The sequence below is a fragment of the Balaenoptera ricei genome, chromosome 1, assembly GCF_028023285.1.
Source record: "Balaenoptera ricei isolate mBalRic1 chromosome 1, mBalRic1.hap2, whole genome shotgun sequence".
Taxonomy (NCBI): domain Eukaryota; kingdom Metazoa; phylum Chordata; class Mammalia; order Artiodactyla; family Balaenopteridae; genus Balaenoptera; species Balaenoptera ricei.
In genome coordinates this window covers 67,589,742-67,604,253 of record NC_082639.1, presented here as the reverse complement: position 1 = coordinate 67,604,253, position 14,512 = coordinate 67,589,742, and the positions used below count along the sequence as shown (strand labels likewise).

The 14,512-nt window shown below is 36.0% G+C and overlaps 1 protein-coding gene across 5 annotated transcripts in view; it reads left to right on the top strand.

Annotated features, from left to right (window-relative positions):
- The window catches only part of ZZZ3 (zinc finger ZZ-type containing 3), a 109,116-nt gene extending 98,951 nt beyond the window's left edge, over positions 1-10,165 (top strand). For all 5 annotated transcript variants that reach the window (XM_059924707.1, XM_059924717.1, XM_059924727.1 and 2 more), the window contains 3 exons: positions 5,432-5,566; positions 8,468-8,568; positions 8,872-10,165. In XM_059924707.1, coding sequence (XP_059780690.1) covers positions 5,432-5,566; positions 8,468-8,568; positions 8,872-9,016 — 381 coding nt within the window. In that variant the 3' untranslated portion in view covers positions 9,017-10,165. The remainder of the gene's footprint in view (positions 1-5,431; positions 5,567-8,467; positions 8,569-8,871) is intronic.
- The last annotated feature ends 4,347 nt before the right edge of the window (positions 10,166-14,512 follow it).

Here is a 14,512-nt window from a genome sequence, read left to right as displayed (position 1 = left end):
ATCATGTTTATTAAAAGGTAATTCTTTATATAATCCAGATACACAGTCAGTTCACATTTCCCCAGTCATAAATTGCAGTAGGTTCCACCCCCCACACACCTTTTCTGTGTCTTCTTTTTTCCCCTCTCATGTGTTTTGTTGAAAAACTGGGTTATTTGTCTTGTAGAATGTACCTCAGTTTGGATTTTGTTATTTGCATCTTCTTGGTGTCATTTAACCTGTTCCTCTGTTCCCTGAATCTCCTATAAATTGATAGGTCTAGATAACTGATCAGATTCAGATTTATTTGTTTTTTGTTTGTTAAGGTGGGCAGGACTACTTCATGTATACTTTTATCAGTTTGACATAGCATACATTGTTGCTTAGATCTATTAACTCATTAGATGTTACAAAATAGTAAAATTCTTTCTTTTTTTTTTTTTTTTTAAATTAATTAATTTATTTTTGGCTGTGTTGGGTCTTCGTTTCTGTGCGAGGGCTTTCTCTAGTTGTGGCAAGTGGGGGCCACTCTTCATCGCGGTGCGTGGGCCTCTCACTGTCACGGCCTCTCTTGTTGCAGAGCACAGGCTCCAGATGCGCAGGCTCAGTAGTTGTGGCTCACGGGCCCAGTTGCTCCGTGGCATGTGGGATCTTCCCAGACCAGGGCTCGAACCCGTGTCCCCTGCATTGGCAGGCAGCTTCTCAACCACTGCGCCACCAGGGAAGCCCTAAAATTCTTTCTTCATTTATTTGATAGAATATTCACAAAGTAAGCCCCCCATCAGCTATTTGATTATCCTAAGTTACATACAGAAAACGCAGCGTAACTGCTTGATTCTTCCCTTTATTTTCTTGTTTTTAAAATAATGAGTTTGTTCTCTAATATCCTCCAGATTGACTCATGAGGTTTTAAAGTTTTTGTATTCTTATGAATTGTTGGACTTAAAATATATTTAATGTGTTTCAGTGCATTGATATTATTGTCTTTATTAGTGTACAGATTGTCCCATTGGTTGGTTGTAACCTATTCAAGCTGGAATTTGAGTTCTTTTGACAAGACTCTAGTAATCTTTTATAGCTTCCTTACTGGCTGGTAGGACAAGGAAATTCCAGGCTCATCTTGTATATTTCCTGCTTCAGACCTGGAGTCAGTTCTGCTTTCTTTTATTGAGAAATGGTATTCGGAGGCTCTGTCCTGATATAGGATGTTACTTGCTATTGGATTGATCATTGTATCTAAGCCTATATAGTGGATAGAGCTGAGAAATATGTTATATATTTGTTAAAATTAAAAGACATCATAAATTCATCATTTTATTTCAAATTCAACTTAAGGACTGTGGGAATTTTACTTAACCCGTATTGATCTTTAATATGTATCATTTTTCTCCCATGCTGAAAATTCCAGTTATCAGTGACATCAACATAATGCTTACTTTCTTTGTCTCATACTGCCCACAGTAGTCTCAGAATTTAATAATACTAACACTACCATCAACAATATGACACTGAAAACAGGTTTTTTGGGTAGCACTGTTTTTGCCTTAGGATATACCCAACTACAGAAATAAAGTCAAATTATACTTTTTAAATCCTCTTGGACCAATTCTTCTCTGTGTTGTCATCAACTGGATGCTAATTTAGGTTAATTCATTTCATCTTACTTTACATTCAGAGATTCCTTTTTATTGCTGTTAATATTTTTTATTTTACTATGCTAAAATTCTTCCTCAATAAGTAACATGATTCTGATTCCTTGCTTAAAGGACATGAATATTGCCTTATATCTTTCTTAATACTTTGATTATATATGGTAACTGGAAAAGGAGATTTTAATGAAAAGTCAGCAGATAAAAATAAGTCTCCTTTGTTCTGTTTCTAGATTAATCAAACACTGATTGTATACTTTGGTATGAAACTACTGTAAAATGACTGTATTCTTAAATTTTTTTTTTCTTTTTAAACTTGTCTTTTTGAAAAACAGCTAGATTCTGCTGTGTCTTAAGATATGGCATTTGTGTGTAATTTTGTATTTTGTGACTATTAGAATTACTTGTTTGAGAAATGTTTATTTACACTTAATATGTAACAGGCTCTGCTAGAGGTCAGCTCCATAGTTATGAATAAAATATCTATGATCTTGGGGTTCTCATAAATCTTAGTTTTGTGGGAGGAGATAAATGTGTAATCACATCAATAAATTACAAAATTTTAAAAATACTTCAAAAGTAGGTGTCATTGTAATTATTTTAGAGGTACTTAATCCAGATTGAGAGTTTAAGTGGAAGACCCAAGGAAGTGATAGTCAAGTTGGCCACTGAAGGATGAATAAAACTTAGCTAGGTGAGGAGTGATGATGGGATGCTTAAAAGAAGTACATTTTGAGAAAATTGGCAAAATATAGTATAGTATAGGTGGTTGAATTTGATTTAGCTTTTGTTTGGTTGATTTTATTTATTTATTTTTAATTGAGCACCAGTTCACATCATTCTGATTACTTTAAAATAGCTATTGAAATGTATATTTATGAATCCTCTAGTGTAAAATTTATAGATTTTGGTTTCTCTTTTTCAGAAAAGCAGTGGCTAGAGAGACAATCTGTATACCATTTAGACCCCCTTGAAATTGGTCATAGTATTTCTCCTTTAAGTAAATTTAAAATGATTGTAACTAGGGAATCTGTTTATGGGTGAGCATTTTAAAAATATTTGTTTTTTTGTTCATTTTAAGGTAACATTGGTTTATAACATTATATGTTTCATGTGTACAGCATTGTAATTCAACTAATATATATGCACTACAGTGTGCTCACCACCAAAAAATCTAGTTTCTATCCATCACCATACATTTGACCCCCTCTACCCATTTCTCCCTCCCCCTACCACTCTTCCCCTCTGTGGAAAGAACACCAATCTGTTCTCTGTACCTGTGTGTGTTTTTGTTTTAATTTGTTTGTTTATTTATTTTATTTTTTTTAGTATTCAACATAAGAGTGAAATCTCGGTATTTGTCTTTCTCCTCTGACTTATTTCACTTTGCATCAGTTCTCTCAAAGTCCATCCTTGTTGCCACAGCTGGCAAGATTTTATCTCTTTTTTTTGATGGCTGAATAGTATGGAATTTTTATTTTTAATTGTGCTCAATACCCATAACAGGAAATTTACCATCTCAGCCAATTTTGAGTGTACAGTTCAGTGGTGTTAAAGTTCATTTATGTTATTGTGCAATGAATCTCCAGAACTCTTTATGTCTTGCAAAACTGAAACTCTGCATCCAGTAAACATCATCTCCCTATTCCCTCCTCCTTCTAGCTCCTGACAACTACCATTCTACTTTCTGTCTCTTTGAATTTAACTACTCTGGGTACCTCATATAGGTAGAATCATACAGTTTTTGTCCTTTTGTGACTGGCTTCTATCACTTAGCATAATGTCATCAAGGTTCATCCATCATGTAACATGTGTCACAATTTCCTTCCTTTTTACGGCCAAATAATATTCCATTGAGTGTGCATACCACATTTTATTTATCCATTCTTCTGTCAGTGGACACTTGGGTTGCTTCCACCTTTTGGCTGTCGTGACTAATGCTGCTGTGAACACGGGTGTACAAATATCTGTTGGAGTCTCTGCTCTCAAATTCTTTTGGGTATATACCCAGAAGTGGAATTGCTGGATCATATGGTAATTCTGTGTTTCATTTTTTGAGGAACCACAGTACTGTTTTCCATAATGGCTACAACATTTTATATTCTCATCAACAGTGTACAAAAGTTTCAATTTCTCTACGTCCTTGCCAACACTTATTATTACTATTTTTAAATTTTGATAGTAGCCATCTTAGTGGGTGTGAGGTGATTTAACTTTTTTTTTTTAACATCTTTATTGGAGTATAATTGCTTAACAATGTTGTGTTAATTTCTGCTGTATAACAGAGTGAATCAGCTATATGTATACATATATCTAACTTAATCTTGTTGACCAAATTTAATAATACCCTTAGACTTAAAATGCAAATTAAAAAATTTAGCAGAGTTTGTATTCTTTGTATTTGCCTAAAATATCTAAATTTAATACATTTTATTATAAAATTTCTTACTACATTATTTAATTATTTGGGTTACATCGTATTTATTGGTATTACACATTTATTACATTATTTATGTTGTCTTTCTCAGGGGTAACATAGGAAGGCAGTAGCTATAATTTAACATATTTAGTTGACAAGAATTTGAAATGGATGAAAGATAGTGGGAGATAAGGTAGGTGAAGTGTGAGATTGTAAAGAATCATTATCCAGCTGAGGACTTTGGACTTGACACTGTAGATAGCGAGGAAGCCATTTTTAGCAACAGTGAGACAGAGGAGGGAGTGGATACTATAGAGGATACTGATTTGAGAGAGATTTTAGGTAGTATTAAATAGTGATAGAATTTTGTTGTATTAGATATGACAGTATAAAATTAAGGATAACACTTAGATTTAGGCCTTGGGCTGCTAGGTGTGTAAGGGGTTAGTTATATAGACAAATCTGGGTTCAAATCACTTGACTCTGCAACTAATTAACTATGTAAGCTTGGGCAAATTATATAATTTCTATAAACATCAGTTTCCTTGATATAATATAAATATAGTAGTTAATAATACCTAACATGGAGAGCAGGAGGAACGGGAGGTGCAGGGGTTGTCTGGTCCAGGATTGGGAATTGATGGAACACGGGATTAATGAATTGGGGATGCTTTTAGGAGGGTTGTGGAAATCAGTGATCATGGGATCAGTCATGAGGTAGCAAAGGGAAGAAATGGATCCTGGGTGGCAGAGCACAAATAAATTGGGAGAATAGGAAGCAGTTAGTGATTCATCTGTCAACTTTAAATTCATATAGCTTTTACTGTTCATTTCTTTATTGTAAATAATAATCTTTGTAACTTAAGTTTATCCATTTGAGTAAGAGGAATGTACTGTCTTGATCATTGGGAGTACTGAGCAGAAAACAGAGCAGAAATTAGTTTGCTTGTTGTTAAGAAAATGTTATATTTACCTGAGGAAGCTTAAAAATCTGTTAGATTGGAGAAGAGGAGCTTCCTGCAGATCAGGAAGAAGTAGATTACAAGGAGTCTTCCAAGTCGCCATGAACTTGTTGGGATGGGGTTGAAGCTGCGTTAGTGTATGACAGAGGTGGGAGTCACGCCTTGTTCCCCTGGTACTTGCATTATGAAGATGCCTACTACAGTTCAGTATTACTATTGCATTAAGAAGCCCTCCAGAAGTATTAGTCTAAAATATTGCTGATAGCAGCGCTGATTTTCTATGAGCCCTAAAAGGTTGAGGGTCTCTTCAATGTGAAAAATATCTTGTCAATAGAAAAATATTCTTTATCAGTATTTCTTATACTAGTTCATTTTAATTATGAAACGCACATTTTTGTTTTGTGTTTTGTTTTTTTCAATAGGATGAAGAAAGTATTCCTATTATGTATAGGAATTTACCTGAATATAAGGAACTATTACAGTTTAAAAAGTTAAAAAAACAGAAACTTCAGCAAATGCAAGCTGAAAGTGGATTTGTGCAACATGTGGGCTTCAAGGTAAATTCTACTTAATTTTTCTATTCATTTAATTTTTGAAAGGGTGATAGGATATATTTAAGGTGGTTTTCGAAGCTTTAAGCTCCACAGCTTTCAAGCACACAGATAAAAGTAAGCTTAGCTCTTGTCCTGTTCATTTATACAAAGTAGTGTGCCACAGTTACTGGTGTCAAGAAATATATGATTCAGTAGAGATAGAGAAGAAAAATATACAGGTATACTTTGAGGTAATATATGAGATGAGAAGTTTTTCTAGCTATTCCCCCACCCCAAATTTACTGAGATATAACTGACAAATAAAAATTGTACATATTTAAGGTGTACAAAAAATTTAAAATATAAAAAAAATTCACCTCGCATAGTTATCTTTTATTTATTTTTTTTGAGATAAGAACACTTAACATCTGCTCTCAGCAAATTTCAAGTATGCAATGCAGTATTATTTTTTATTTTTTTATTTTTTTAAACTTTGGGTTTATTTTATTTATTTATTTATTTATTTATTTATGGCTGTGTTGGGTCTTCGTTTCTGTGCGAGGGCTTTCTCTAGTTGTGGCAAGTGGGGGCCACTCTTCAAGGCGGTGCGCAGGCCTCTCATTATTGTGGCCTCTCTTGTTGCGGAGCATAGGCTCCAGACACACAGGCTCAGTAATTGTGGCTCACGGGCCTACTTGCTCCGCAGCATGTGGGATCTTCCCAGACCAGGGCTCGAACCCGTGTCCCCTGCATTGGCAGGCAGATTCTCAACCACTGCACCACCAAGGAAGCCCGCAATGCAGTATTATTAACTATAATTACCGCGTTGTACATTAGACCTCCAGAACTTATTCATCTTATAACTGAAAGCTTGTTCCCTTTGACCAATGACACCACGGCCACCACCACCTCCCCACCGCCCCCCAACCCCTGGCAACCCTCAGCAACCTCCATTCTAATTCTTTGCTTCTGTGAATTTAACTTTTTTGGATTCTACATTTAAGCGAGATCATATAGTATTTGTCTTTCTGTGTCTGATATATTTCACTTACCATAATGTCCTTAGGTTTCATCCATGTTGTCACAAATGGCAGGATTTCTTTCTGTTTTATGGCTGAATAATATTCCATTGTGTGTGTGTGTGTGTGTGTGTGTGTGTGTGTGTAGAGAGAGAGAGAGAGAGAGAGAGAACACATTTTCTTTATACATTCATCCATAGAGCTATTTCTTTTGTTGTTGCTGTTGTTCATGGATCAGAAATTTCTTTTCCCCTTTCAGATTCAGTTATCTCTGCTGTTTTTTGAGAGGCTAGTAGAAATACATTTATTCATGCCACAAAATTTTGAAATATCCATTTATGTTCCAGGCACTTTGCTAAGTGCTAGGGATTCAGCAGTAAGCAAGATGGACTCACATCCTTCCCTATTCTGTTTTCATCTCATAAGTGATTTAGAGAAGTTAAATGAGTGAATTAGTTGAGTGTGACTAGCGTACATACTGGAGAGTAGTGAGAGGCTATTTAGTTGCCTTGGAAATTTTGCTAAGGAGTTTAAACTCTTCTAAAATGTTGGAGAAACTTTGAAGGATTTTAAGCAGAGTAACATGAAATTTGCATTTTGGAAAGATCATTCTATTTTCTTAAACAATACAACCCTTAGGAAGGCAGTGGGTTTAGAGTGGATAACTCTTAATCTCTGACTACAGTATTGTTAAATTCTTTAAATAATAATTTGTTCATGTATATTTTTTATATAATTGAAAAAAAATTAAGTGAAGGGGGAAAAAGATCATTCTGGCATTAGTATGGAGAATGGATAGGAAGAAAGGAAGGCTGAGGGCAGGGAGACTAGTTGGAGATTCTCTTCATTAATTTAGACAAAAGATGAGAATGTCCTGAACTTGACTAGTGGCTGTAGAAATAGAAAGATTGACAGGTTTGAGAACACCTTAGACATTAGAACTGGCTATACTTGGTGGAATTGGAGGAAGTAAAATTGAGACCATGAACTACAGATTTGCTGGTAGTGGTATACATAAAAATACTGGTGTGTGCTGTGACTTAATAAATTTAAAACAAAATTCTTATACCTCTGATCCTCTGGAGTGGCTATTAGCCAGACTATATTAAATGATTTTCTTTTCTTGATCTTGCAGTGGTCCTGCTTCTCCATTTAGAGATTTTCCTAATTGACAGCTGTGTCTTTCCAGGAAGAAACTCTCTCCACTTCTTATAATTTTGTTGTAAGACCCAGCTGTGGCTTGTTTGCCAGTCTGTCAGCCACTCTAGTTGGCCTGATGATCAAAGAAACTAGAAATGAGATTTACTTTGATTTCCAAGATTGCGCAGAACACACTGAGGGCTACCACACTGCCACAACACTGAGAAAGAGCTAAATTTGCCTTTTCTTCATGGTGGGCATTGGTTATTAGGAGCCTTCAAGGCTTTGGAAAGTAACTCAGTAAGATGAAAGTTCAGAGAGGATTTTGTGTTCACTTGGGTTTATGTTAGCTGTGGTAGCCTGTTTTAAATAGTTCTGTAACATATTTGGATAGTTTTAACTATGGTATTAAGTCAGTGGTTCTCAATCCCAGTCATTGTACACTAGTCTGAGGTACCTTTCAAGTCAATAGCTACTAATAATCAAATGCCCAAGTTTGCAGATGATTTAAGATTTTTAAAAATAAAGCATATTACGATGTTCCTCTCACCCATTTGTATTGTAGCTCAAACTTGAATGGATAGAGTTTCAGCTAGTTTGCTAGAAATTGTGCCTAACTTACAACCATTTTTTGTGTTATCCCACTATCTGGTGCATGGGGAGAGAGGAGAGAATGTCTGTGTGCACATTATGTGTTGCCCAGCAGGAAAAAAGAAAGCTTGAGAACAATATAGTTTAATACTTTTTCTCTCTGAATCTTTAATAGTGTGATAACTGTGGCATAGAACCTATCCAGGGTGTTCGGTGGCACTGCCAGGATTGTCCTCCAGAAATGTCTTTGGATTTCTGTGATTCTTGTTCAGACTGGTAAGTGTTATCCTTCATTGTAAGTCTTAAGTTTTGACAGGAGCTTCTCAGACACTAGTGAGTTTGATTTCTAAACTGCTTAGAAAATCACCACACTTAATGGGTTAAACTTTGCTGTTCTAGACAATTAAGAAATTTTCCTTAATGATACCATATCTCAAGTAACTTTCCATTAGAGATTTTGATAGATTAACAGATTTAAACAGGTAGAGCTGTGAGGAAGTTTGATAATATCTAGACCAAAATGCATCCAATGCCATGTAATGATGTGTTTGTGTTTGTGTGTGTGTGTTTTCTTTGCAGCCTTCATGAAACAGATATTCACAAGGAAGATCACCAACTAGAACCTGTTTATAGGTCAGAGACATTCTTAGACAGAGACTACTGTGTGTCCCAGGGCACCAGTTATAATTACCTTGACCCAAACTACTTTCCAGCAAACAGATGACATGGAAGAGAACATCATATACTAGTCCTCTTCAACACATAGCAATGGTATCATTGTGAATTATGTGCACAATTTGGAAAGATTCTCTACTTTCCCTGAAATGACACTCACAGCATGACAGCTTCCTGAGTGTTCTCGTCAACAGCTCTGCACCGTTGTGGCTCTAGATCGCTGTTCAGCAGCTGAACATTCCTGGTGAGCAAAAGGGTTTCCCTGGTGAAATTCTCACCACCACCTTAAAGCCTTTTAGGTGGTGATCTTAAATGGGTGAGATGGAAATGAGAGCACATATTAAAGAGAGAGTAAATTCCAAAGGTTTCAAAGAACTTGGTCATAAATATGCTAATGAGAAGACAAAGTATTTATATTAAAACAGTTTAGTAGCTTGCAGTTTTGTGAAAATAGTTTCCAGCACAGAAACTGACTTCCTTAGGCAAAGTTTTAACCAATGACGGTGTTTGCTTCTAGGATATATACACTTTAAAAGAACTCACTGTCCCAGTGGTGGCCGCTGATGGCCTTTAGTAAATTGGAGCTGCTTAACCATATTGATGTCTAATTTCTTTTAACCACAATGAACTGTCCTTATTACCAACAGTGAAGCACTACAGGAGGCAACTGTGGCATTGCTTCCTTAACCAACTCATGGTGTGTGAATGTTATAAAATTGTCACTCAGATATATTTTTTAAATGTAATGTTATATAAGATGATCATGTGATGTGTACAAACTATGGTGAAAAGTGCCAGTGGTAGTAACCGTGTAAAGTCTCTAATTCACAACATTAATTCCTTTAAAATACACAGCCTTCTGCCTCTGTATTTGGAGTTGTCAGTGCAACTCATTGAAGAAAACTGCCTAATAGAAAAATCATATATATGGTAATAATTTCCCTCTTTTGTAGTCTGCACAAGATCCATAAAAGATTGTATTTTTATTACTATTTAAACAAGTGATTAAATTTAGTCTGTGCAGTGAGCAAGAGTTCACATGCATTCTTTTATACTGCTGGATTTTGTTGTGCATCATTTAAAACATTTTGTATGTTTCTTCTTATCTGTGTATACAGTATGTTCTTGAATAATGTTCATTTGTCAGGAGAACTGTGAGAAATAAACTATGTGGATACTGTCTGTTTATATTATAGAATGCTTGTTGTGACTTCCTTCGGTTAGATTTTGGATTTTATTTTTACTAGTATTAAAACTAGAACAATTTTTTTTTTTTTCCTTTACCTATCTGTCCCTTAAAAAGAGTAAGGACTATATGATGGAAAAGAAGGTAAACTTGAGAAGCTCTGTAAAAGATGGTAATGTTTTCACTCAGTGTGTGTGCTGAAACACTGAACTAGGTTAACAAAAAAGAATATGTACCATGGTTAAAGAAAAAAGACAATTATTAATGTCCAGATGTGAAAACTAAACTTAGGTTGAAAACTTTTAACCTAACCATCATTCTCTCTGATGAAATAAGCCCCCCATGTGTTAAATAAGTGGTTTTTGAAAATCACTGTATTCCCTGGAAATTATTATTGACTACTGGAAAAGAAAATATAAATATTCTAAGATTGACTAAGTATACTGACGCAATTTTTAGAGTCTCCTGTTTTTTCCAATTTTAAATCAAGGGGACATTATTTACCAGTCCTCTTCAATACATTGCAGGGTACTGAAATCATACCCTGAATTTTTTTAATTGAGAAAAGTAATATAATTTTAACTATAGAAATATGAGAATTTTAAAGTAATATATTGATTAAAGAATACTGATGATTTTGATAAAATATATCACATCAGAAGAAAAGGAGATGGACTTGAGTTAGAGTTTTTGCTCTGGAATTATTAGTTGGGGCAAGAAGAGGGGAATCATTAACATTCTGGGCATTTGGCTATTAAACTTCAAGTGAATATGCCAGAGATCTACCTTCAACTTGTAGTAGAGTTGAAGTAGCACTTGATGGTAACTTCTGTAACTTCTGTGTTTGCATAGAAGTAATACCAATCAGTTTTGGAGAACCATTCAGAGCCATTCAAAAATCCCATAGAGTATGAAGTATGCTTTGAAAGAGTGACACAATTGATATTTATATAAGCAGAATAGACAAAATAAATGCACTTAAATGTATTTTTTAAGGACAAAGATTTTGAGAATTTTGAGTAACAAAGAGGCTTATTTTCTGCTTGAGCAAAGATGTGTTTATTTTGCATTTTTCAGTTCCAAGCAAATAGTCCTCATGGCTTTAAAAGGGTAGTAGTAGTGGTAATGTGTTTTGTTGTTGTTTTAATGTGAGGACTGCAGGAATGCACAGGGCTCTCATTTGCAAGTAGGCCTTCCACCTCCTACATAGAAGCATTGGTTGTAAAAGACAACGTAGACCTACTTGTTAAAGCATCACTTACTTAGTAGTATTCAGTAGGTCAATTGTATTTCCTGAAATAATTCTGCTCAAGTTATTTGCTAAGAACTGAAGGAACTTTTAATGACACCTAAAACCACTGCTTTAAGGTTTTTAGGCACAGGGAATTTTGGTTGGTGTGTGATGTATGCTAAGAATAACAGCAAACACTGATAGAGTGCTTATTATGTGCCAAGCAAGCATACGGTAACGAATTTAATTCTTACAACCTTATGAGGCAGGTTCATTTATTATCCTGTTTTCATATGAGGAAATCTAGCCAGAGAGGTTAAGTAACTTGCCCAAGGTCATATAGTTAGTAAAGTGGTGATGCTTAGATTTTAAGCCAGACAGATTGCTTCAGAGTCAGCGTCTGAGCAAGAATATTCCCTTTGTGTCAGGGGTCTCAGAGATGGTGGAGGTGGAGGTGTGCAGGAGTTGCTTTTCTGTCTTTCCTTCTGGTGCGGTATGCACCCTAGAGTACAAACCTGAGCACACGTCCAGGTTTTTAGCTCAGAATAGAGCAGCATATCTGTGGATGGGAAAACCCATCCATCTGTGAAATCGTCTGCCCCATGACGAATTAGGAAAACACATAATTTACATATTCTAATTTGACAGCAAACATGTGGTCATGAGGCTTTAGGCAAAGCTGGGACTGAAGACTTGGGTCTTCTGCCTCAGGTACGATTTGTTTCCATGCATGTTTGGTGCCTCTCACTTTACCTAATAGTATGCTGTGTCCATTTTTCTCTCCTTTTCTCTTTTGTTTAAATTAAATTGCAGAACACAACAATTTACTGAGGTATGAGGAACATTTGTTTTTTATGAAATTAAAAAAATAATATATGACATGTATTAAGGATAAATACTTTGCAAATTTCTATGTTAGTTATAAACATAAGAGTGGCATGCTATATAAACTATATTTCTTACTGTGGATAACAAAGTTTGAAGGGCATTATTCTAGGTACACTGGGTAGATTGAAAGCCTCCAGATAACAAGTAGATTTTTACACAAGATTATGTCCTATTTAGGTTCTAAAGATTTCACATCTTGAAGAAAAATGGGCTTCTGTTTATATGATCCCAGAAGAAAAAAAAAAAAAAAAAAACCTTTTCCCCTACAGTTCAAGTAGCTGATTAAATGGATTTTTGAGCATGGTGTCACATTTAGCTCCATGAGGACAGAGACCATCCGTGTCTATCTTTATCCCTAGGGCCTGGCTCTTAGTAGATTCTCAATAAATATTTATTGGTAGTAGTTCCAATGTTTTGGTTACGTTTTTTCTCTAGGAAGTTAGAGAAACCACCTGTGTCTGCGTGTGTCTGTGAGTGCATCTGTGGGACCCTTAGAGGGTTTGCCTCAGGAGATCTCCTTCACAGGGCTCTGGGAGGACTAAAGGATGATTACATCCTATTTTATCTGGAGGGTGTGGTTCAAACCTGGGTGGCTGAGATGTTGGTTCTCTCTGGGACCCCATTTTCTGCCATGTTTTTAGAGTGATGTAATGTTAACTAGCATGGAAATTCTGGGTCCTAGTCTCAGTTGTGGAGGTGAGAGACCCTCAACAAATGTTGACACAGAACTGCCTCTTATTGAGCACTAGGAACTAGTAAATGATTTACATGTATTATTAACCTGTTTAATCAGCACAACACCTCTATGAGGTTGCTTACTATTGTGACCTCCACGGTACAGATGAGAAAACTAAGGTTCAGAGGATTTAAATGTTAGCTCTCCATAATGACTGCTATGTGTGGGACTGAGGATACAGAGCCTTGCCCTTCTGAAGCTTATATTCTAATGCCAAAGACTTGCGGTAAACAAGTAAATAAAAAATACTATGTAATTTTACGCAGACATAAATGCTGTGAAGAAAAATAATGCTTGAAAAAATAATGATGGACGAATCGGGACCAGCCTGCCATTTAGAGGGAATAATCAAAGAACACGTCAACAACAAGGGTAAATTTGAACAAAGACCTAAGTGGAGTAAGGGAATTAGCCTTGTGGATAATCTGGAGGAAGAGGCAGAAGGATAGCAAGGGCAAGGGCCCTGATCCAGTAGAGAGCTTAGCTTGTTCAGGCAACGTTAAGAGGGCCAGTGTAGCTTGAACCAAATGAGCAAGAGGAGAGTGGTAGTTGTTGGGGTGAGAGAGGGCAGAGGGCCAGATCAGGTGAGGCCTTGAATGTAGATCATTGTAAAGGAGCTTGGACTGTGTTCTGATGTCTTCTACATACAGACAAGGTCTTCTTCGAGGGGGCAGAGACCTCTAAGGTCCTTTCCTGCTTTAGAATCCTCTGACTTCAGTGATGTCATAGCAAGCCATTCAAGTCAGTCAACCTGTTTTAACAGTTCTGTAGAAGACTTGCTCTGCACCTCTAGATACTCTTCTTCCGGGCAAAGCCATTTACCCCTGCTGATCTTTTTCAAGAGGGTGGCCAACTGCAGCCATAAAAGCCATGGCTGGGCTTGTCTGCTGCCCTGCTGTCTATCAAAGCTGTGGTGGGCATGGGCTGTTGACCAATATGTGGTATGTGTTTAAAGAATGTTAATTCCTACAAAGAGTCACTTGGTGTTTTCTGGCACAACTGATAATTTTCATCCTGTAACTCTCTTTTTCTAATTTGCTCAAATATTCCTTGTCCTCCCCTGTAGAGAGTGTTACAACTCGGGGTAGTAATAAAGTATTTGACAACTGTGTGAGTTGTAGGAACATGCCCCTTTTTGTTAATAGAGGCGTAATTGTAACCAAAGAAATTTAATTTCTTCTTTAGCAAACACTGACATTTCTGTTTAAGAATGACTGCTAGAGTAAAAGGAAATAACCATGTATCATGAATTACACTGGAAGTTCTTTCTGTAATAGCTCAAAACTGGCCTATGGCCAAAATTAAAACCATATGAGCATATCATAAATCTCAACTCTTACTGTGTTTGCTTCTAATTCTGTTTGGAATAAGGCTTCAAATGCTTTCCAGAATGATGTGAGTTACAAATAAATAGAAAAAGAGTCATCCTGTGTTCCATTTACTTTATTTGTACATATCCATTTCAAGAAAAAAAAAAAAGATTTTAAAAATACAGTTCTGTCCC